General features: G+C 44.1%; 1 protein-coding gene across 4 annotated transcripts in view; it reads right to left on the bottom strand.

Moving 5' to 3' along the window:
• Window positions 1-25,054, bottom strand: part of WAPL (WAPL cohesin release factor) — a 56,277-nt gene extending 31,223 nt beyond the window's left edge. Inside the window, exons 1-2 of one of the 4 annotated variants that reach the window (XM_081861119.1) lie at window positions 24,626-25,054; window positions 3,845-4,365 (exon numbers count right to left, since the gene is read on the bottom strand). In XM_081861119.1, coding sequence (XP_081717245.1) covers window positions 3,845-4,343 — 499 coding nt within the window. In that variant the 5' untranslated portion in view covers window positions 4,344-4,365; window positions 24,626-25,054. Of the gene's footprint in view, window positions 1-3,844; window positions 4,366-8,784; window positions 9,266-24,625 lie in introns of those variants that run through there. The other 3 variants (XM_081861120.1, XM_081861121.1, XM_081861118.1) reach the window with 3 other exon arrangements.
• Between the last annotated feature and the right edge of the window lie 649 nt (window positions 25,055-25,703).

The following is a 25,703-nucleotide window of genomic DNA, read 5'->3' as shown; positions in this document are numbered from 1 at the left end:
CCAACTATTCCACCCTCACTTCATCACATATAGGCTTCAAAACATTCCAAGTCAACAAGTGTAGCATGAAGCTTTCAGAACATACTTACTGATAAATTAAGAAGAGTACCTACATTTACATGGCAAATTCATGTTCTATGAAAAAGCTATCAGCCAAGTGTCTAAAATATTTCAAGATCACAAACAGTTAAACTGAAGCTTCACTACAACTTCTACCAACAGTGGTAATCAAACAAAACTCTCCGCACTGCTTGTGCTCTAAAGCAGAAATGTAATGTCAATTCTCATGAATTCAGCAGTAGAGCTCTTTAAGGATGAATGCTGTTGACAACAGAATTTAGCCTGCTACTTCTGCTTTGTCCTTTGACTATTTCCTACCATGTTTACCAAAATTGCTTCTTTGCTGGGTGAGCTGTTGCTCTAATCTTTATGTAACCTTTCCACAGCCTTCTTATCTAGAATCCTTCCAACAGATGTTCCCTTTAACCACATCCTTACCAGGACAAGCTTGTGTTTTATACAGATAATAAATGATATTTAATAGGAAAGGGAGGCTTCAAGGAATTTCATGATTTTATAGGACTATAAATTAGAATCATAAAATGAATTAGGGAAAACTGGCACCACTATGCATGTCTCTGCTGTATTACTACTTGTAAAGGGCAGAAAAGATAATATAACCATCCTTTAAGCAAACTCCCAACTGTATCATCAAGATAAGTTTTCCCAAGTGACCAAACAGAACCATTACAGGGTTTTTGAGGAATTCAAGTAAAAAAGGAAGAGTTAGAACATGTGTCTGTAAAGAGTTGTCTCAGACTACATTTGTAAAGGTCTGGGTAAATCAGGCACTAACTACCAAAGAACATGCACTACTCATGAAAGAATAGTTTATACTCAAAAAAGGGATGTGACACTTAGTACCTGACAGTCAAAGTCTGCAGCTACAGAAAGGGGGAAAGGATAGCCCTACACGGATTGTCCTTCTTCCCTCTTAATTTGGCATGGCACCTACATACTTTCATTTCACCTGCATAAGGAGAGCAAACTCCTTCAATCAGCTGTTGTTCATAAACTCATCCAGCTCTGGAGAGAGGAAAAGCATGGAAGATCATGTGTAATAGTACAAAAGCTTTTCATTAGTATGGCATTTCATTAGCAGAGCTCAAGCTTCTATCAGGAGGCAAACATTAAGAACCTCCTCCCAACTACAACTCATGATTGCACACACCAGAGCGTTATCAAGAAAGCCAGAAGGCAAGATCAAACCCTCTTCATATGCACATAAAAATCATCCTAGCACTTCTGAACACAAGATCTCTCTGAAATATAAAGAGGTTCTGCTGGTTCTATAGATCAGAGATAGCTATGCTGTGCCTCTCCAGGTGTTTAGGGACAACTCTCATCATCTCTGGCCAATGGCCATGGCATCTGGGGCTGATCAAAAGTTAGGCAACGTGTTCTAGATTTTGTGTTTTTGGCTTTGTAGCTGCAAGAGCTATTAGCTTGTACTATCAATTGGAGGAGGCAACATTTACAAAAGTTACATAAATCATTATATTACTGTGCATCTCAGCGTCACATTGATTACAACATCTCTAATCATAACTCACATTCCTATTAAAAAAAACTGTATACATAGCGGCTACATTTCTGCATCATGCTAAACCAAAGCTCAGTGCAATGTGAATTAGAAGAAACAAGCAGCAACAAACTGCAAACTTATTTACTTCCCTCTCTTTTCCTCCCATGTGTCTGGACTTCCGGAGTTCAGAAGTGTTTGTTTCAAGCTTTGATTAACCAGAGCTTGCCATGCCATCTGGATCCAGAACTGTCATCAATCTTAACTATGTTTAGTAGAAACAAACCTGCCTCAATAACTACTGTTTGAAGGTGACTTGTTTGAAACTAATCATAGCTAAGCAGGTTTGTTGGTCCAGAATCCCGACAATTGAACATGTCCATCTTCTGTATTTCTCCTCTAGGATGGACAAGAGTATGGCGGGGGGAAACAAGCTCATTGTGATTTGTTCCTACTAAATTTTGGTTTAGGATGACATGCAAACAATGCCAAATTGACAGTCAAGAAAGTGACCCGCTTTTAAAAATGAATTAGAATCTTCAGTCTTGGACATAAGAGCACAGTGGAGCCCTACTAACTTAAAATATCCCATAACTCTCTGTCTGAAATTTAAGCTGCTGAGGGGGTGACATTTTGTGAGATGCCAGACTTCGAGTGCCCAACTATGCATTTAGGAAAGTAACAAATGTAGTAATTTCCTGGATCACAGCTTATGTGATCAGATTTAGAGATCATATACTGTAATCATATAATATATGTGTATACTACCTTAATTTGATTATCTATGTAGGCACATGCTTAGTGAATGAACACTTGTTGTTTTATCAAGTATTTCAGGAATCCAGATGAGTATTACTCTGTGGGATTTAATTTGAGCACACCAGAGATTTCTGGTAAACATGATCTGTTTTTCTTCAATTCTTGAGCAGGTGGATTTTGCTAATGAGTATTATTGCTCTATGATTTTCAAATGAACCTCATCTCCTATTATACCTTTGGTCTTTTATCCAACTTTTAGCCACATTTTCAGAAACTAGTAACATTAAAATACAGGTAATTACACCCCTTACAGCTATGTATAAAATGCAAAAGAAGTTGCACATTATGCCAAGTGACCAAAACAGAAGCACAAGCAAGTCAGTTTTGTGCTTTCCTTGCTTCTGCAGTAACATACAAAGTGCAGACCCCCTGATCTCATAAGAAGTGATTTACTTGTTCTATTTTGTAGGGAGGATACTTAACTCTGCATGTTACCAAAAAGACAGCAAAAACAGTAACATTCTACCTCTAATACTTCCCTCTAATTTTGCAAATCTGTTTTTTCCTCACAACAGCAGGACGGGGCTTGTCACCTAACAGGGCAAAATAAGTTCATTAAAATGTTTATGGGAGTTATGGGGGGTTGGTCATTGGTTTGCCACTTAATGTAACATTAAGTGGCATTCAAGTGCTGTTCTTTTTAAACTATTTTTAAGCCTTGCACCACTCTTCAGGATCTCTGCAGCCTCACCCGTAAGCTAGATATTGAAGATTCCTGGGGTATGTGCCAAGCAAAAAGCCAAACTTCTGCAACTGCAACTGCCCCCTCCCAGGACATTTCTTCTGCTCCACTCCAATTTTAGATTTTTCACTTCATCCACAAATGGCTAAAAAATATCAGCCCTAGTTTCAATCATATTTCTCTTTTTCTTACTTCTCTAATATACAAAGTAGATATTTTGACATTTCTGCAGAGATCTTGACATTTCTACATCACTATAGAGGTGCCTTAAAAATAATAAAGGAAAGAACAAAAGCAACCATACTGCACTTGTCATAAAAGTTATTTTAATCTTAAAAGCTAACACACTACTTAATCACACATAAGTTGGCAGAGCCATTGTAAAGGGAGGAATTCATCGTTGTTTGGGCAACTTCCACTCATACTGGGTGCGGATTCACCTTTCCCTCCTCCGCACTGCACACCTCCAAAATGTGCTCCAGAAGATCCCTCAACCAATTCCATGCTTCCCTGACTTTCAACTTGCAGCTAGTGAGCACAAATTTATTAAACGTTCCAACTTGCAAATATGTGAAGTTTATGAAACTTCATCTCTCACAACCAGAAATCCCTACGCATAAGCCCTTGCCATGGAACAATTAAAGTAGAGGATCTGATAAGCATCTGAATCTGAAAGAAAACATTATTTGGTCAAAAGAGCGGCCAACTTGCATGGCTGACTTTAGTTGTTAACTCTGAAATTAACTATTATCCAAGCTTACCTGCTATTACAGTGTTAACACTGCTGCTTTTGAGGTCACCATCCTCTATATTTCTGTTTGAGTTCTTCTCTTTTAATCCATGAACAGCATTCTCGAAAGACACACATTTGCTGGACAAAATATCTTCACTGATTGACTGAGTAATTTTGCTATTAGATACAAGTACAGAAGAGAAGTCGCCAGACTGAGATGGTTCAACTGACTCCAACTGAGAAGAACCTTTAGCTTGTGACACATTCTTTGAAGATACTGGCAGGGATTCTTCATCACTGTCAAATCCAAATGGATCTTCTATTGCTTCCTCTTCTATTTTGGGTTTCTTAGGAATTTCAGAAATGTCTGGCTTTATGTTGGGCCTCTTCTGTCCTAGCTTGGCCATAAAGGTAGTTTCTCCCCATTTTGTACTAAGAGTAGTCCGTTTGTTGGAAAAAACTTCATCAAATTTTGAACTGCCATTGCCCCCTTTCCTGCTATACGTCTTCCCAAATCTGGATGTCATTTTGACAACTGTTTCATATTCTCTGTAGAAATAAAAAAAATAGTATCTTTTAGAATACAATTTTTACTACATTTTATTACATTAAGAGTTACACACAGAAGCATCTTTCAAATAAACAATAATTACAAGAAACAATACTCATGGCACTTTTACAGAATATCAGCTAAAGCAGGACTGTCTAACCTGTGACCTTTCAGACATTACTGAACTATAACTTCCATCAGACCCATCAGGAATGATGGGAATTGTAATTCAGAACCTCTGGAGGGCCACTGGTTTAGCTGCCACCAACCTAAAATAACACAAGTTATGGATAAAAATTTAAGTTTGTTATCTTAAAATATTTTTCACACTACATTCACAGACTGCACCTGACATTAGGGGGTTTTTTGGGGGGGGATGCATAGTTAAGCTCCCTTTCAATTGTTTACATGATCTTGTTTGTTTTTATACTACTGATGACATGCCATTCATATTAGAAAGTATTCGCATCAAGCCTTAAAGGCAAATTTTCTACCCAAGGTAGACTGCAGCTGAGGCAGAAGGGAAGCAGGACCACTCCACTAGCTCTGCAGATGTTTTAGGTTTCTTCTCTCACTGAACTGTTGCCATCTAAGCTGGTTGTTATAAGAACCCAACAACATCAAGAAGCGGTTCTTGTGCTTGCTAGTTTCCATCTTCCCTCCTCAACACTTTTGCCTTGTGTGTCATGAGGTCAGAGACTACTTTTTAAAATAGATTATCTACAAGCTGTCCTGGGAGGCTTTTTGGTTGGTGAACAGGGCAAGAATGCTTTAAATTTATGAAGTTAAACCACAGGAGTGGGGGGAAGGGGACATAGCTCATAGGTTATGGGTACAGGCTTCTGCCTCTGACCACAACACTTGGGGGGGGGGCTGCTGCTTCTTAAAATGATTAACACCGGTGGCTCACTCCATGACTCTGATGCTACAACCATAAACAGCTTTAATCATCAATGACAGCACAGCCTGTTCTCCTTGTGGTTTAAACCACAGCCATAATATTAGCTCTCCTCTTAGCAGTAAATGGCCCATGCTTCAACCATGATACGGAATCAAAACACTATTTGGGGCTCTTATCTTAACAGTGAGTGTCTTTGTAGTTTTCCTAAGAACTTGGGACACCAAGTATATTGTTTTAATAAACATTCCGGAACCTCCTAACAGATGATAAAACTACTGACTGTGACCACAGTGCATCCTACTGAAATTTCAAAAACAAAACATCCGAAGACTCAATATTTTGAGTGGGGGAAAAGAGTTTCTTATCAGCATAGAAGACAAACATTCTGCTAAAGAGAAAAAAGCTGATGTTTCAATATACCAGGTAAGTATTTCAACACACAAAATTCAAAACACAAAGCTTGTACAAGAGAAAACTGCAAAAAAATCTATTAACTGTTAATTCCATTTTACATACATACATACATACATATTAAGTAGATTAATGTTATTTTCAGTATTTCATTTTATTTCTGCCTATAAGGTAGCAACTGTGGCAACCTGTCTTTCGGTTTATGTCCCATTCACGGGTGTAGCCAGGATTTTTGTTAAGGGGGTCAGAACCTCAGTTAGTTAAGTATTTTTATTGATTTTTTGTTGATTGGGGGAGCAGCTGTCCCCCCCCCCGGCTACACCCATGGTCCCATCTCAATCAAAGCACATAATTCCCTACAGACCCACACACAACTAAGTCGGTGTTTGCAAAAACAGCCACAGATTCAAATTGTCTAGAACAGTTCTGTAGAATGTAATACAGTAGACAAAAGAAAGTATAATGTATTGATTGATTTGTTATCAAGCCACGAAAAGCATCCCTAACAACTAAAATCCTGATATTCCATGTATCGTACATTGTTCAGGAATACCCTAAGGCTGTGGATCTCATCCTCTCAAACATAGGCATCCTTACGCCTACAAGACTAGAAGAAGATTGTTTTATAAACGCTGTTGCCCTTATCATAAGATTTGTTTCTTTTTAAAACCCTATTGTCATTTTAATTCTTCAAACTTTTTAAAGTTGCTATTTGAAATATGTGGAATATTTTATTAAGCCAGGGTAGATTTATTACTAGACCATCAAATGATATATGCATACATACTGTACTAGAAAATGCTGGTGAAAGGGGCAATTCAAATATGACCTGTACTGGTCTCGCCCAGTATCAGTATTGATACACTGGTGCAACTTGTCAACTTATGCTATAGGGGTGGTTAATAATAATAATAATAGTAATAATAATTTATTTATACCCTGCCCATCTGGCTGGGTTTCCCCAGCTACTCTGGGCAGCTCCCAACAAAATTAATGATGATAATCATAATAATAAAGCGATAAAACATCAGACATTAAAAACTTCCCTAAACAGGGCTGTCTTCTAAATGTCAGATAGTTGTTTATTTCCTTGACATCTGATGGGTCTTCCACAGGGTGGGTACCACTACCGAGAAGGCCCGCTGGCTGGTTCCCTGTAACCTCACTTCTCGCAGTGAGGGAACCACCAGAAGGCCCTCAGACCTGGACCTCAGTGAATGATGGAGGTGGAGACGCTCCTTCAGGTATACTGGGCCAAAGCCGTTTAAGGCTTTAAAGGTCAGCACCAACACTTTGAATTGTGCTCAGTAATAGTATTACTTGCTAAAGAACAAATTACATTCAGCCACACACACCAGTTTTTAGAACAGCATCTTGCATAATTGCCTGGTAAATAACTTGTTTTACTTTACTGTGGAGATGGGGAAACCTGCAGCCCTCCAGATGGACTCCAACTCCCATGAGTCCAAGTCAACAAAGACCCATAGTGACTGATGATGAGAGTTGTACCGCAGCAAGGTTTGGAGGGCCACAGGTTTTCTATCCCCACCCTACAATTTCATTTGATTAGACTAGGAATTATTTAAGTTCAAAACACTGAAGTTGATCTAAAGTTCTGAATCAGATCAAGCACACTATGAAAAAAACTAGCCTTGAAATGTTTGCAACTTAAGCACCTTCCCCTTTCTGCCTTCTACTCTTCCAAGAGTGCTTCAGTTTTACTTTGCAGCTCACAACCTAGCCCTTTCATATTCTTTGCTGACCACTAAGATATTAGTTAAGGCTGGGACAGTGAAAAAGATCACAGAATATAAATGTGCAAAGTTTACTACATCATTAAGTATTAATGCTACGCTCATATGGTTGTTCAAAAAGTTATATCGAAAGCCACCTGATCAATCATTTTAAAGATAGCCTGCCTCAAGGACCTCAATGTATTTTCCTGCACTGCTTCTCAGATCATGAAATGCGGCCTCCCCCCTTTTAACTTAAGGCACGGGCGATGGTGCCTTATGACGGCAATGGAGGGGCCGGAGGATGAGGATACCGTGTCATCCCGAACGAAAACACCAAGTTAATGGAAGATGTCGTCATTTCCCTTCCGGTTTTCTCATGGCTGTTACCGCCCTCCCGCCTCGCTCCCCACCCACCCATGTATCTTGCAAGAGAGCAGACAGCGCCAGCGCGACCATAGGGGAAAGCGGGGAAACAGGGAGCCACTGCGGCCACTGTTTCGGGACAGGGACCCCAACGAATAATAACGGGTGGGTGGGTGGGAAGGGGGGGGGAGGCCCTGAACCCGAGGCGGCGTCCAAGCCGCACCCTAGTCCGAGCTGGGGAGGGGGGGATACAGGACCACACGAGAGAGCTTGGCAGGAGTTCGTACTTTGGGCAACAGCCCCCCGAGATCGGGAGCATCCCGAGCCGAAGCGGGCCGTTCCAGGATGAGGCCAAAGTCGCCTCCTCAGCACTTACCCCGGAAGAGGCTTCGGCGCTAGGAGTCGACGCCTCTCTCTCGGATTCCGACCCACCTGATCGCCCCAAGGACCCCCTCGCTCGCAACCGCCCCGGCTCCCGATTGGGGGCGACGGGAAGGGGGGGGGAGGAGAAATGCTGGGCGGCGGGTTGAGACCCTCGAAATAAGCAGGGCGCAGGAACCGATTCGCCGCGCACGTCTCCTCGGGAGTCACTTGCGCCGCGGTCCGCTAGGAAGCGAGTCCTCCTGCCCGGGATTGCAGCCCCCGATCCCGGTTGCGTGCCATGGGGGGCAACCGGGGAGGAGTATTGTTTAAGCTTTGGGAGGGGGGGAGGGAGAGAAGATCCCTTGCTTGGTGTTTCTAGTCACAGAAACGCGGGCCATCCAGGCTTCGGGGTTAACGCCTCCACCCTCCCCCTCTCCTTATGTACACACGCATATTTATATACGGATTCCCTCCCGGCTTCATCCTCGGGGCCGCCTCGCCTTCTGCGGCCTTGCGAGCCTTCCCGTCGGGTCGGAAAGCGAGGAAGAGAAAGCAGGCCGCCGCCGCCTCCTCCCCCAGCGCCGGAGAGCCCGGCATAGGCCTCCGGGAGTTCGCTCGGCCTCTCTCTACTTCTCCACACTTACCACAGCGAGGCCGAGGAAGCGAGCACACAAACGCACAACCACAACCGAGAAACGGAAGGGGAGGGGGGAAACGAAACCTGCCGGGGTAGGTGGAGAGGGACGGGGGTGGCGGGGCCTCCGCCGGCTTCGCTCCCAACGGCCGGGCTCCCGGGCTCTCTCCTTCCTGCCCTCGCTCGGGGCCTTCGGGCGACGCCCCCGGGGCCTCGGGCTCCTCCGGCCGCCTCTCCTCACAGGCCGCCCGGGCTAGAGCGCCGGCCTCTCGTCCTCGCCGAGCCGCCGCCGCCACCACCGCCGCCGCCTCCTCCTCCGGCTGCTGCTGCTGCTGCTGCGCCGCCGCTTCCTCCGCGCCGGGATTCTCGCTGCCGCCGCCGCCGCTGCTGCTGCTACTACTAGTGCGGCTGCTCTTTGAACAGGGCCCTGGACCATCTCTCCGCCATTTGCCCCCCGCTCCTTCCGTCACTGCGCTCACACACTCGGCCTCCCTCCGTCGTCTCCGCCGCCGCCGCCGCGGCCAATCACGGCCCGCGTTGCTCAACCGACGAGCCGGGCGACGTCGCGCATGCGCCGCCGCCGCCGCCGCCGGCCGCGTTCGGGCGCCCCCGCGAGTGCGCGCGCGCGCCAGCCAGCCGAAGGGCTGATAGGATATGTAGTTGGTGTTCCGTCTGGCTGGTTGCCGCTCCTTTCCTCGCCCCCTGCTCCTCCTCGCACGCGCACAGTCATGGTGACTTCCCTTTTTGGGGACGCGTTTTGGAGCCTCTGGAGAGTTCTGCAAACCGCAGCAGTGCTGACTCAGTGGCCCAAGGGCTCCCTTGACAGCTTACCTACTTAATATCCCCTGTTTTTTGTGGTCTGGCTGTTGGATGCGTTGCTTTTTATTGAGTTTGAAATGAGTTGTTGCTCTGGTTTGCGGGAAGGACCCATGGGGTAAAACAGGGGTAGGCAACCTAAGGCCCATGGGCCACAAGCAGCCCATGGGGGTTGTTTAACTGGCCCACTAGCCACCCCCAAACCGAGCCACCCGCACAGCAAGTGCCCTTGCACTGCGCTAAACCGGTGCAACTCGCTACCGCGGTGCCAGAAATCATGTCTGTGCACGCTCAGACGCCGAAAATTGTGTCTGTGCAGACGCAGATGCCAAAAATCGCAGCCGCGCACACTCACAATCCGGCCCACAGGGATCTCCGCTGGAGTGAACCGGCCCAGGCGAGGTAAACCTTGCTGACCTCTGGGTTAAAAGCAGCATGCAAACAACAATAATTTTATTATTTATACCCTATCCATCTGGCTGGGTTTCCCCATCCGCTCTGGGCGGCTCCCAACAGAATATTAAAAGCATGATAAAATATCAAACATTAAAAACTTCCCTAAACGGCTGCCTTCAGATGTCTTCTAAATGTCAGAAAGTTGTTTATTTCCTAGACATCTGATGGGAGGGCATTCCACAGGGTGGGTGCCACTACCGAGAAGGCCCTCTGCCTGGTTCCCTTTTTAACCTCACTTCTCGCAGTGAGGGAGTCGCCAGAAGGCCCTCGGAGCTGGACCTCAGTGTCTGGGCCGAATGATGGGGATGGAAATAACAACAACACATACAACACCACCAGGGCCAGATTAAGACCTGTAGAGGCCCAAAGCACTTCAAAGATTTTGGTTCCCCTATATATATCTATTTCAAAATACAGTCGTACCTTGGGTCCTGAACACCCTGGAACTCGGATGTTTTGGCTCTTGAATGCCACAAATCCGGAAGTGATTGTTCCGGTTTGCAAACATTCTTTTGTAACCCAAATGTCCAATGGGGTTTCCGCAGCTTCTGATTGGCTGCAGGAGCTTCCTGCAGCCAATCAGAAGCCACGATTTGGTTTTCAAAAATTTTGGAAGTTGAATGGACTTCCGGTATGCATTCCATTCAACTTCCAAGGTACAACTGTATAAACAATATTAAACCATAAAATACAATTTTATTTTTCAAAATAAAACAACCTACAGTAAGATGGAAAATGTTTCTTTTTCTATATTTGTATAAATAATGTTTATTTTCAGCTGCACCACATGGTCCATGGTAAATCTGGCATTGGAAAATGTCTGTGGTGTTTCCCTTCCCTTGATGCCTTAATTATGTGCTTAATATTTAATCCAGCCCCAAACTTCTGATTGCTCTCTTGTCTCTAAATGCACAAGCTTCTGCTGCCATTTAACTCCTTTTCTTCCTGTGGTTTAGCTTTAGTGTGGACCAATATTGTATATAGTCTGATTCTCTAGCCTAGCAACGTAACTCAGTCAGTAGAACAAGAGACTCTTGATCTCAAGAGTCCTGGTCAAAATGGAGAACATCCAGTAATGGGCAAGGGCAAGCTGGTTAAGAACTCTCATTGGACTTTCTGGATTTTACTTTGCCCCATAAGAATTAATTCCATTCACATATATGGGATAAAATAAAGGAGGCCCCTTGGTGAAACTGTTGATGTGTGTGTGAGGGGAGTGGCACTGGCCCTCTCCCCTCCAACCCTACCTAGGAGACAATGTTGAAATCCTCATCATAGTTACTTTATATAGCTCTATCAGTATAGCAGTGCTCTACCATGTAACAAAAGCAAAAGGGACATTTGTGGTGTTACATGTATTTACATTTCATTTCAATCTATTCTCCCAGTTCATGTTCCTCCTTCTCTCATCCATATTGGAGTCTTCAGGAGGCAGTAATCTGGTGGTTTTGGTTAGTTTTTGTTTTACGTACGTTGATATTGTAAAACACATGTATATTGAGGGGGCTTTGTAAAATGTTTTATGAAGCAATCTTTCTTCATTTGTATCTTAAGAATCAATGTTGTCTGACAAAAGTTCTACGCTTGCTTATGTGCCCAAAGCCATAGTTCTGAATCTACTTTTGAGGCACAACTTGAACTGATTTTAGCCAGCAATCTGCAGTTGAGCACCAGCTTCTGACTGGTTGCTTTCCCTTACTAAAGATATTGCAACCTGGCACATAGATGGCCTGAAGCCTAAATGCTAGAATACGTCAGCTTTGTAAATGCCGGCAAGTGAAAAACCAAGTATCAGTGACTGAAATCAAAATTCAAGAGATGGGGAATCAATAAGTGATCCCTATCATGGCTCCCCTGTGTCAGAAGTGCAAGCCTGTCAGCAAAGAACTGCTATGCGCTCAAACACCCTTTCTTTTCTGCAGTTTACACTCCCATATGGTACAATCATGCCAGTTTGAGAATCCTCCCTAGTAGGTAATAGCTGCTGGAAATACTGGTTCTACAGGATGAAGCAACAGTGATAGTCATACATCTCATACAGTACATCTTCACCAGTCTTCCCACCCCCCACCCCCGCCCCAACTCCTACATGAACAATGAGCAACATTCGCTCCTGAAAGACAGTATTACTAAACTATATTGCGTTAAAAATCTCAGTTTTTAACAGGATTGCCACCACTGTTTCTCACAGAATGTATTTTAAAGCAAATTTTACTTGGGAGTTCTTTCTCACACACAAAAAAAAATTGTGCTAGGCTGAAAGAATTACATTAAGACTAGCAATATTTCTGTGTGTCCTGCATATCCCTTGGTTGTCACAAGTTTTTGTCTAAAGCAAAATCTGAAGTGAATTCAGGTTCATTCTCAGGCAGAGATATGAGAAACTTTGAGGAAACCCAAAGGTTGTTTTTTAAAAATATAGTTATTTTAGGCTGGGTTGGAGTGGGAATTGCAGGATTACATTTTCTCATGTTGTAGCTATCTCCAATAAGATGTGGTAAGATACCAGATGGTTGAATCCAGTAGGGCTTAAATCAGTGCAGTACTGTTGAAGGTAATGGGGCAAGTTAGGCTGCATTCCTAACCCCCTACCTGGGAGTACACCCCATTTAATTTACTATGTCTTGAGTAGGCATGCTTAGGATTCTCCTGCTAGTCACACACAGTACTGGAATCCAACCCAGGATATTTGGGGCAAGTTAAAGTTCTTTTCTTCGGTGGCGTTTGGACTTTTGGTTTTATTATTTTTATTTCATGAACATGGCTTACTGACATGAGTGTTAGATGACTAGGATGGTGATGGGCGAGGGGGCAGCAGGGTTCAGGGTCATAGCCTCCTCCTGCCCTGAGTATTCAAGATGAGGAGTTAAATCTCAGAATGAGGTTGTGGTAAGCTATTTGACACAGGACAAGGGCCATATTAAGACATGTTGAAGCCCTAAGGTATATCAAGCTTCAAATGCCCCATAGCAGTAAGCCCCACACTGGAAAGTGTATTATTCTCACATAATGGAAATGGAAATAATAAATCATATTTTTGTCTTATCAGAACAATGATGTCTGTTTTAGGTTCTGTTTCCCCCATTTATTTTCCAACCAATTATGTAAAACTTGAAATTTTGTTGTTGTTTTTAAAAAGTTGCAGTTAGAGGTCCAAAACTGTAGTTTCCTCATCTTGCACGGCCCTATGCCCAGCCTTCTCTCCCTTTTCTGTCTTTACTGCCCTTTCCACCCCCACCCCCTCAGCGAGTTCTTCTAGTCTTTGTGTCGCTTTTTGTGGAAGGGATTGAAAGGGGCTTGTTAATAAAGCACATGCCAAAGAGGGCCCCAGCCTCCTTTACCTCCTAGGATGTATAGCAGCCATGTTACAGGTCATAAAGTCCAAAATAAGCACCCCTCACATCCACCCCATTAACCTAAAGCGGTCCTACACTTCTTTCATAGTCATGTAGAATCCTGCGAACTGTAGTTTGTTGAGGGTGCTGAGAAGCGTGAAGTTGGCACCGTTGAGGTACCAAAATTCCCAAGATTCTTTGGGGAAAGCCATGACGTTAAACGGATATGGGTGGAGGAATGAAACCTGACGACAGAAACCCCCACTCCCAGAGATGGCCCCTGGACATCCAAAGGATTCATTCACACAAGCACGCGTTATTTATTTACAACGTTTAACATAAAACTAGGTCCTTCAAGCAGGCTTGCAAACTTTCTGAACAGGAAAATATAATCCACCCATCAGAACACAAAACACAGAGAGCCAAGTGCCAGCAATGGCAGGATTAAATAATGGTGAAACCCTCAGTAAGATAGTTAAAACAGCTCAGTCTCCACCTTGCCCAAACACACCTTGTGAAAGAAGGCCCTAGCAACCCATCAGGGGCTATTAAACAATCAATCAAGGAATACAAAAGTCCATCCATATTCCTCTGCAAAACAGAACAGCCTAGCTATTACATTACAAGAGAAATTCTAAGGAAGGGGGCGAGGGGAAAAGCAATTCACAGGACACTGAAATCTCAGGGTGGCTGTGTAGTTATTTACCTCCAGCAGGTGACAGAATTAATGATCCAGCTAGAATAATGAAGCGGAATAAAATAGATTTTTTAAAAAAATATATGTGTGTGTGTTGCCACTAAGAGGCAATGGAATATGGCAAAGCAAATCTGTCAGTAAACGCATTAAAAAGCAGCACTAAATAAATGAGCTGCTCTACTCAGTTTCCTGTGATTCTGATTATATTGGTAGTACCAACCTCTGTAGTGTATTAAGCAGATTATGCGTGTTTCATTTGCACAGTCCTTTGAAATCTAAGAAGGTACCAGATGCACTAGATAGATGATAGATAAATCTGAAGAAGTTGACAAGCAAAGTGAAATCACAATCCTATTGATTGGCTATTGTGACTTCTGTAATAAAAATAGATCATTACCAGAGCACAGAACATCCAAACATAAAGATACATGCATCTTTACCCTGACTTATGGTTTTTGACCTACCCCACACTGTTTTTGTCATTTGTTTTAAACTGATTTTAATGTTGTGTTTTAAATTGTGGTGTCCTGCCCTGGGAACTTAGGACAAAGGGCCAGTAATAAATCAAGATGATAATATGATAAGTTGACACTTGTAAAAAAATAGAAAATAAAATCAACAGCCATCCCAACAGCTTGTAAGTCTTAAGACTGTTGCCTGTTTCAAACATTCCCATGGATCACTTATTTGCTGAGAGGTTAAAAATCAAGCCCATATGTGGGGTTTTTTGGTACCTTGAAATGATCACACTTGAAAGTGGGTAGGATAAAATGAACATTGTTCATCCTGAAATAATTCCATTTAGAAAGTTACTTGAGGATGCCCTTCGGCTCTCAGAAAGAGCATTGTTGTCACGTGTAAAGTGAGGAGATGAACTTTGCTCGTGGCTTTTGGGTAAATAAACAGGAACAGAAAAGAATTGTCAAAACTAGGTGAGGTGGGTGCCCAAAACTGTGATCTGAGGGAGGGGCGGGGGGCCGATATTGGGTGGTTGTTTTTATTTTGATTATATATATTTTGTGGTTTTATATTTTGATTTTTTTTCTGCGAACCGCCCTGAGACCTCCGGGTATAGGGTGATATATAAATACAATAAATAAGAATCATAAAATTTTAGAGTTAGAAGGGTCCACAAGTGTCATCTAGACCAACCCCCTGCAACACAGGAAACTAAATAAGTTAATCTAGCTACTTTTTGCAGGAAGATGGAGTAGGCAGGCTGCCTAAGTGAGCAACTGATATGATAATCTTTATTGTCATTGTCCCATACAGAACAACGAAATTGAAAAAATCTACATCAGACATTCAAAAACCAACAAGCCTGCTATCCCAGCTATCCCAGCCTGGTTAGCTCCCTAAAAACTCTGATACCCTATAATTAAATACAATATACTCCCATAGAGACTACCTTACACTGTGTTTAAAACCAAAATCACATTTGGATAGAAACTGTTTCTCAGGTGGCTAGTCCTAGTCTTTATAACCCTGTACCTTCTTCCAGAAGGCAGAAGCTGAAAGAGATCATTTCCGGGGTGCGCACTCTCCTGCATTATCTCTGCAGCTTTCTTATGACACCTGGAAGCACAGATTTGATCCAAGGTGGGAAGAATGCACACTTAGGCACACGTAGGGCAACCGGAGACTCCTGAAGCCTGTGGGTTAAGGCTCTAAGGCCCATGGGCAGGATAAGAGCTCCCTTTGGTGCTAATCTGACTCACTTGCCTGACGTTTTGGGATCCCAGCAAAGTTTCCTTACTCGCTTTCAGAGGTGTGGCTAGTGTCATGGACTGGTTGGATGCAGAGGAATGGTGATAGTAACTCACTGGGGAACCCCCAAGGGAAGAAGGCTCAGAACCAAGGGGTTGGTGGTGGGACAATGATGAGGGGTCAGAGGGCGAAGAGAGAGAAGACCGGGAGGAGGGGGTGATCTTGAGGCCCTAGCTAGTGGCAGAGGCCAGTTTGTTGCTTCCCATCAGCTCTCCACTGAACAATGGCACAGTATATTCTCATGCTACCACTAAACCTTTTGGTTCAGCAATCTGTACCAAACTGGGCACATGCATTTGGGCTTCTGGGCCTGTGACATGACTCCGTGCAGGTGAAGCGTTCAGCAGAATGTCAGCAAACACATTCCCTCCCCAACAAGGAGGGGAAACGAACATTTTTGGCTTCTCTGCAAAAAAACAACCTGTCGCTTGCCCTGGTTCCAAGACACGGGCCTGCCTGCCTTTGTTTTCTGTTCATTTTGCTCCTACAAAATAGACTAGATTCTTGGAAAAAAAGCACCAGATGATTGCTCATTCAAGGGCTGCAACATCAAAGGCTGGTTGGTCCTTGAGACGCACCAAGAACATAAGGTCAGGTGGGCGCATTTTGAAAAGTCAAGTCACAAACACTTTGGTAGAGAAAGGAAGACACTTAATGCCACCTGAATGAGGGTGAGGGTGGTGTGTGGCTTAAATGGTTTTATAATTTAATTTTCCAGTGGTTTAGGAAAGGCTAATATAACTCTTTTCCTTCCTTTGAGATGCAGTTTACAGGCCGGACCATTTAGGATCGTAATAGTTCCTTGCAACGAAGTATATATATTCAGTGCTTTTTTTCTTTTTAAAAAAATGTTTAGGGGTACTCTCATTTTCCTATTCATATTGAAATACTGCCCCTCAGTGAGGCCAAACTTAGATTCACAAAATGTTTAGGGGAATGCGTACCCCTACGTGCCCCCCCCAAAGCACTGAATACATTCAGTTCCTACCGCTGGATCATTTCACATTTTTCCTCCCATCACCTTAGGCATAGTGAGAAAGCCGCCTCAGGCAACTGACTTCGGGCATCGTTAGAGGGCATCAAATCATGGGCGTAGCCAGGGTTTTTGTTGCGGGGGGCAGACCTTTTGTTGGGGTGGGCAGAACCTCAGTTTGCTATGTATTTTTTAAAAATTTCTACTGATTGGGGGGCAGCTGCCCCTGCCTGCCACCCCCCCCTTGGTTATGCCCATGTATCAAATTGTTAATTATTTTTTCTGTTCTTCTTGTGTTTTCATTTGCTGAGGGTGGGGAGAGATGCTTATGGGATTTTCTGTCTCAGGGGCCAGCCTTGGGTATTATTGATGCCTTGACTGGGAAAGGCATTTGCCACTCTCCCTGGCAGCAAATAAATAAATAAATAAATGTTCACAGGAACATGAGATGCTGCCTTCTGCCATTGGTCTATATAACTTAGAGTTATCTACACTGACTGGCAGCAACTGTCCAGATGTTCAGACAGAAGTCTCTCCTGCCAGCCCTAGCTGGAGATGCTGAGGATTAAAGCTGGGACCTTTTGCATGTAAAATACCGTATTTTTCGCTCTATAAGACGCACCAGACCACAAGACGCACCTAGTTTTTGGAGGAGGAAAACAAGAAAAAAAATCTGAATCTCAGAAGCCAGAACAGCAAGAGGGATTGCTGCGCAGTGAAAGCAGCAATCCCTCTTGCTGTTCTGGCTTCTGGGATAGCTGCGCAGCCTGCATTCACTCCATAATAATAATAATAATAATAATAATTTATTATTTATACCCCGCCCATCTGGCTGAGTTTCCCCAGCCACTCTGGGCGGCTCCCAATCAGTATTAAAAACAATACAGCATTACATATTAAAAACATCCCTGAACAGGGCTGCCTTAAGATGTCTTCTGAACGTCAGGTAATTCTTTATCTCTTTGACATCTGATGGGAGGGCGTTCCACAGGGCGGGCGCCACTACCGAGAAGGCCCTCTGTCTGGTTCCCTGTAGCCTCACTTCTCGCAATGAGGGAACCGCCAGAAGACACACACACATTTCCCCTTACTTTTTAGGAGGGAAAAAGTGAGTCTTATAGAGCAAAAAATGCGGTAAGCACTATGCCTGAGCTACAGGCCTGTATTCAGCTGGCCTTGGATGCAGCCTGCTTTAGGGGGGTTTACTGTATAAGGGCAGTCTCCCCTCCCCAGCTGACATGGCGATAGGTGCGTCACATAGTCTTCACACGTAAAACGTGCCTAGACGCATTTTTATAAAGAAGAAAAGCATATTTAGTGGCATCCTATTGCGTTGGTCTGCACTGACACCTAATGGGAAGCAAAGAGCATGGCAGTGGGTCTGGAGGAAATGCTAGGAATGTTTAACTCACATCTCTGTCCTTTGGTTCATTAAGAAGGAGATTGTGGTAATTCAAGGTGAAAATCATGTTAGACGCCTGAATTACAGTTAAGGCAAAGCTGTGAACTTATTATTCAAAAGAGGATTTGGGCTGCACCTTGAGTGCGGTTTTTTTTTTTATCATTGTCTTCAAAGGAGCGCTGCTAAATTATACATCACCAAGCAGGTCCTTGACAGATGTAAATGCAGGGAAGCAAAGACTGCATTATAAATCGGAGCTGAGCAAAATGAAATTAAAATGTAATTGAATCGGGGGGGGGGAACCCTACAGTATGTGGGATCAATAAAGAGCTGCCTGCATGTATTTATAGTTCCGCCCACACCCCAAAATGTTAGCAAGGTGGGATTCTTTGGGGGAGGGGAGAGCAAAAAAACAAAGAAGTTTGTTTTAATTGTTGTAGTTGTTGATGGAGGCAATTCATATAATATCAACACACACAAGAAGCAATTTGTCAAAATGTCAAAGCTAAGGAACGCTTCAGGCACCTGGTTGCTTTTTCATTAATGGAAAGCATAGCTATGACTTCATTTGAAAGCATAACAAAGGGCATGGACTAAGCAAACATGATGCAGAAACCTTGCTGTAGCTAAGCAGGTCTGGGTTTGGTCCGTGCTTGGATGGGAGGCAACTAGGAAATACCACATTGAGCCCCACCATGGGAGAAAAGCGAGATATGAATGTATTAAAATACATAATAATTTTTAAAAGCATATTGCTATAGTCTCTCCACTTCTGAGAATGAAGAAATCTACAGGGCTTAGTTTTCTTCCAAACAAGAGGATTTATGATAGCTGTTTGTTCATTTATACATGTGTGTTTACACACACACACACACACAGAGTATATGCTAAGCATGGGGAAGCAGACCGGCAAGTAGATGGAAAATGCAAGTCTCAAAAATAGCAGCAGTACCCCCAAAAGTAAACCAGATGCTTTGAAGGCCCTCCCCCCAATGATTTCCCCTTACTGGTGGTTACTTTGCCATCGCCAGCTGATTTTCTTCTCTGGTGGTGCAGACTCTGTGTGTATGCCATATGCCCATGCAGTTAAAAAAGGGTGACTCCTGGGCACACTTGGTAGTGCTTCCTACCCCTCCTACTGCTTCTATTATGGATAGTAATTTGCACCAGCTCTCTTCTCTCTCTCCACAGTTATTAGCTGTAATCCAGAGGATCGGTGACCAAAAAATTCTTCGTAAGTATAAAATTAATGGCAGAGTTCTGGAAGGCTTGATTGACACTGGCGCGGACGTTTCTGTAATTTCCAGTAATTGTTGGGACCCCACGTGGCCCCTTGAGTCTGCCTCTGCTGTCTGGGGTGTGGGTGGCCCACAAAATTCTTCCAAAAGCGTACAATGGCTGCCTGTTTCTCTGCCTGATAGCTCTGAAACCATTGCAGGGACTCTCTCTTAGGAGTCCCTGGATTGGCTGTCCGGAATAGCAGAAATATTAACTCTTTAGCTTGCTCTGCAGCAAAAGCCTTGAATTCTACTTCACAAGCTCTTCACCTTTTGAATAAAGAACAGAGGGAATTGCGTCATGGACTCTTATCGCGCTGCTGTCGATTATCTGTTGATGCTCCATCATTACGGATGCGAACAAGTGGAAAACATGTGCTGCTTTAATATCACAGACAATTCTAAGGCCATCCAAAAACAAATCTCCCATTTGCAAAATCTTACACACCACATTAAATAAGATGTTGAATTCTCCGGCCTCTGGGATTCTTTCACCCAGTGGCTTACCGCTTGGCTGCCAAAGTTTACTTGGCTTCGTAGTCTTTTTCAATATGCCATTGTTATTATATGTATATTAATTTTGTTTTGCTGCTTCCTCCAATGCATTCCTGGCCTCATAAGTCTTTTCTCTCGGCTTCTCTCTCCCCCTCAGCCACCCAATAAAATCCTTGCTGCTTATCTTGCGAAATGGCAACACCAACAGTAAACCAAAGGGGAGAAATGGGCAGATTTATTTCGAGCATGCGCTGGCAAACCACGTATCTCGTAGTATCTTCTGTCCCATCCTCCCTGGCGAACTTATTTTGGGCATTTGCTGGCACACCACTAATCCCGAAATATTTTTTGCCTTACCCAGTATGCCTCGCAAAAAAAGAAAAGAAAGGGGGAGATAAAGGGAAGTTTTCCCTCTGCACATAACTGTTGCATTATAGGGAAGCATTGCATCTCTTTCTACACATAACTGTGGCCTTATGGGAAGCATTGCTTCTTTTCTCTTGCATTCTGGGAACTCTCGCTTATAATCTTTTCTCTGTTTCTGCACACACTGTACGAACCTGTTCCAAACACCAAGACATTCTCTCATCGTTCAGTTCACCTTAAGTTCATGGTGACTTGTTCTCCATGCATAGCTGACCACATCTATAGAACTTGATTATTGTATTCTTTCATGTTATGATCAATCATTAGTAATTGTTTTATGCCATATTAATCTTTAGTTATTATTAATTAGGAGGTTTCATGCCTGTCTAGTCCCAACCTCGTTTCCCAGCCTTTAATCTACCGGTGATTAATGTTCACATGTAATTCCCACCCCTCACATGTAATTCCCGCCTTGTATGTATGTTAACCAATCAGCATTAAGTTTCTTTGTGTTTGTATCAACCAATCAGCCACAAGCACACCTGTGGCAATGTTTGTAATATTCAATAAAAGAGAGTTCCCGGGACTTTCCCGGCAGACGCCTCATGACACCCACTACTCGTCTGTCGTGATTTTCATTCCTACAGTGGAGGGAGGTGGAAATGCAGCAGCAGAGATCATTTATGTATGTAATTTAAGGGCTAATTCTGCTAGTGTTAAAGTAGGGTTGCCATATTCCCAAAAGTGAAAATCCGGACAGAGCTGTTGAACTTCTTTTTTTCTTTTTGGTTGAAGTTGTTGAGCTTTTGAGGGCTTTTCTTTAATTTTTTAAGATATATACAGTGGTACCTCGGGTTACATATGCTTCAGGTTACATACACTTCAGGTTACAGACCGCTAACCCAGAAATAATACCTCAGGTTAAGAACTTTGCTTCAGGATGAGAACAGAAATCATGCTCCAGCAGCGCAGGGGAAGCAGGAGGCCCCATTAGCTAATGTGGTGTTTCAGGTTAAGAACATTTTCAAGTTAAGTACGGACCTCTGGAACGAATTAAGTACTTAACCCGAGGTACCACTGTATAAAAAAATTAAAATAGCCCAACTTGCCATATGTCCGGGTTTTCCAAGAATTGGGGAGGTGTTGCTTAGCAACCAGGCAGACTGGCAAGATGTTTGCTGGTGTATGTTGGGTCCTATACATCCCTGCCCTGAACAAGGACCGAAATAAGGAAGACAAAAACTCTCTGTTTCTTTCTCCTCAAATTATATACTGTTTTTGTTCAGTTTCCTCATGAAGCTGTTATCGGGATTTCCTTTCCTTTCCTTTTCTCCGGACTCCTTATTGTAGTGACTTTGCTAGGGTGGGAACCTGCCCTGCAGAGAGATTGCCCATTAAGACAACGTCTCAGGCCAACCTTTCCCTGACCATGCTAAAGAGTAAACCATGGTAAGATCTGCAAGTCACTCCACATTACTTTTGGAAGAGATGCAATGACTGAGCGAGTTTAAACCCTTAAGGGCACAGCTCACCAGGACCTTCTCCTGTGCAAATCTTGACATGGGTGAGCACTAGAGGACAATAGGGGAGGGTGTGGGGGCAGGGACAAAATCTGCTGCCTCCCCATATTTTTAGCACAGGGGAAAACCCTTCATTTCAGGCCTTAACTGTGATTGGAAAGTGTCCATTCGTCTCAATGAGCTTGTGCAGCCGGACATATTGAAGGACTGTGTTTTCAATTTGGCTTGACAAATCTGAACTTCTGATATTCTATTTAAAATTCATTTAAGCTGCGATCATTTTTTCAGTTTTCTTTTTCTTTTTTTAAAGGTTCTATTCGCAACACATTTGGAGGCGTAATAATCACAGACCCAACCATTTTGTTTTATATCCTACCTTTTCTTCAAGAAGCACAACAGAGCCTGCACGTTCCTTGCCTTTCCCCCCTACTAACAGCCCTTTGAGATAGGTTAGACTGAAAGGTAGCGAATGGCCTACAGTTACCCTGAGAGATTCATGCCTGAGAAGGTATCTGAACCCAAATTTTAAAAAGAGATACAGTGGTACCTCGGGTTACAGGTGCTTCAGGTTACAGACGCTTCAGGTTACAGACTCCACTAACCCAGAAATAGTACCTCGGGTTAAGAACTTTGCTTCAGGATGAGAACAGAAATCATGTGGCGGCAGCGGGAGGCGCCATTAGCTAAAGTGGTACCTCAGGTTAAGAACAGTTTCGGTTTAAGAACGGACCTCCAGAACGAATTAAGTTCTTAACCCGAGGTACCACTGTACATCAACAGGCCCTGGAATTTGTGGTGAAGCCAAGCTGAGATGTCGTAATGCGATTAAGTACAAGGAAGCAGTCGGTGCCTTAATTAGTATTTTGCTTCATTAGCCGTAATGGGGAAGCCCAACATTCTCAGCTGGCCCTGTCAGTTAATATTAACCACCGACTTCAGAAAGCACTATAATAACAGAACAGAAATGGAATCCCACAGAGACACCAGCAGTACTTGACAAGGAATGCAAATATCCCTCCGCTGAGGAGAGCGTTACTGCCATCCTCGGTTCACACCACTGTAGGGCTTGTTGGAATACTCCAAAGAGGACAACAGAGCCGCATGCCGTAGGTTGTTTTCGTGACCTGCTGCCAGGATAAGAGCAAAAGGCTTGTGAAGACATGCGTGTACTGCGTTATTGTTACAACCCTTAATCAAATTAATCTGTCAAACCACCGCTTTGTGTAGCCCAGCATTGTCTCTTCAGACTGTTAGCAGTTCTCTAGGTTTCTGGGCAGGAGAATTTTAACCGCTCCTGGTGGTAATTCTTCACATTTGATGCCAGGGATGGAACCTGGAGTTTTCGAGGGCCTCATTCTCCTCCCTCTGGGCAACTTTCTGATGGGTGGGGCCAGGGGCAGAAATGGGTGGGACATCATTTTAATTATACACTAGGCAATTTTCTGCATACATGGACTGCCACGGACTGGCTGGCTGCTGAGGAGTGGCAGGGCTAGGGAACCTCCAAGGAAAGAAGGCTCAGTGCTTGGGGAGTGGTGGTGGGATGGCGATGAGTGGTCAGAGAGAGAAAAGGGAGCAGGCTGGAGGAGGTGTCGGAAGCTGAAGAGGTAACAGGGTTTAGTGAGCAAGAAGAGGCTGTGGCAGAGAGCAGTCCAGAATCAGAGGCAGAAGCTGAGGCAGAAGAAGAGGGAGGCCAAGAGGCAGAGATCAGGCAGGTTGCTGAAGAAGTCAAGGAGTCCCCCCCTCCTGCTGTAACCAGCTCCTCCCCACCCCAGTCTCCCAGAACTGGCAGAGGTATGAAGAGGGCAGAGCAGAGACAGACAAGGTGTTGGAGTCTCAGATTGCTTGGGAAGGAGCTGAGGCACAAGGAGACTTAGAAAACTGTCCTCACAACTGCCTCATTGGGACAAGACCTGCTGGGAAGAGTTGCTGTGCTCACTGGGCCTGAGCTGTTTTGTTTCTTTGCATAAAGTGTTCCCTTCATTGATACCTTGTGAGTTATTGCTGACCTGCTCCTGGTACCCGCCCTGAGGCTCACACACAGCTTTCCATCCAGATGAGAGTTCAAGGCACAATCAGAGTTCAAGGGCATATTTCAGTCAGGCAAAAATACTCAAAAAGTGTGAAAAGCAGAGCTGGCGAGAGGGGTGGCCTGGGGAGGGGGTGTGGTGTGGAAAGAGTCCTGAGAGCCACATAGAGAGACTGAAGGGCTGCATTTGCATCCATCCCAGGCCTGAGCTTCCCCACCCCAGAATTTCAGCGTCTCTCATTCATTCATTCATTCATTCATTCATTCATTCATTCATTTATAAAACAGACTAAAACGTAGATTCCTTCTCTGCAGGGAGATTCCAGTTTACAACTTAACATCCGCAAAACTACTGTGTCTGTCTAGTCACAATCCCACGTCTCCTGAGGCCACACAGCCTCTGGCTTTACAAAATATCCCTTATTTAAACAGGAGTGCAGCGGAATGCTGTACTCAACCATGAACCATTGTCAGCTAAAATTGACATAACTCAAAAGACAGTGATCATGCACATGACTGTCTTTGGAACATGAATAAAACATTTGTGCCGTTGCATTTTAAAGTAGGTTCCCTTTAAAGGTCTCTGTTAAACGCTTGCCATTTATACTAGGTGTGGATCCTGCTCATCAGGATCTAGTCAGGGAGAAACTGCTTCAAAGGAACCGGCGGCAGCAAATTGTTTCTGATAGCAGAATCTTGGAAGTCGAGATGTTCCTACCTGAAATATTAGTGCGTCCTTGTGCTGTAGCATCAACCAAGATGTATTCACTCACTGACTCTTGCGCTTGTTGCTCTCTGTGCGCAAAGTCATAGCGGTGGTGGTTCTTAGTTGGCTGAGGCGCGAGGTGTCTTGTCATAGCCTGTGTCAGCTCTTCGAAAGTGCATGCCTCTATGTCTCTGGGTGCCATCAGACCTTCCAGGAGAGTGATGGCGGAACTTCCCAGCACCGTCAGTAGCACATCCACCTTGTCTGCCTCCCTAGTGAAGCCTTGTAGTCAGACATAGCTCCTTATTTGGCGGAGCCACTGCAGCCATTCTGCAGGATGGCTCATATCGAAGTCCGGTGGCGGCCGACTATGACTGGTAGCCATCCTTGGACCTGGAGTAGTCGCTTGTGCGATTGTGGGTGGTTATGAATATGCGGCAGGCACAGTCTCATTTCTGGGACTATTTGCTGAGTCCAGCGTGGCAGTGAGGTTGCGCTTACTGCGAGGCTGCAGGCGGTAGTGCTGTGGTGCAGTCTTGGGCCTCTGGCAGCCGGCGAGAGCTCAGCGATCCCACCTTCGTCGCCAATATTAAATGTTCGGAAAAAGTCAAAAGCCCAAGGCAGTACAATGGTGCCTCGGGTTACATACGCTTCAGGTTACATATGCTTTAGGTTACACACTCCGCTAACCCAGAAATAGTGCTCCAGGTTAAGAACTTTGCTTCAGGATAAGAACAGAAATTGGGCTCCGGCGGCGTGGCAGCAGGAGGAGGCCCCATTAGCTAAAGTGGTGCTTCAGGTTAAGAACAGTTTCAGGTTAAGTATGGACCTCCAGAACGAATTAAGTACTTAACCCGAGGTACCACTGTATAAGTTCCTCAACTAAGTTTATTCAACATTTGTCAGTGACAACAGTTCACTCATAGGAACACAAGAACCAAACTGACTGGACACACAATAATAAACCTGAGCATGAACTGACTGTTGACAGTTGACAGTTGAAAGTGCCTTTGCTTACTTGCCATTAGAACGTTTGTCTACCAATGCTTCTATGATTGGTTAGAACGCACCTTGTAACATAAAATGTGTT

This window comes from Podarcis erhardii, assembly GCF_964252035.2.
Source record: "Podarcis erhardii genome assembly, chromosome: 5".
In the NCBI taxonomy this organism is placed as follows: Eukaryota; Metazoa; Chordata; class Lepidosauria; order Squamata; family Lacertidae; genus Podarcis; species Podarcis erhardii.
This window is presented reverse-complemented; position numbering and strand designations above follow the sequence as displayed.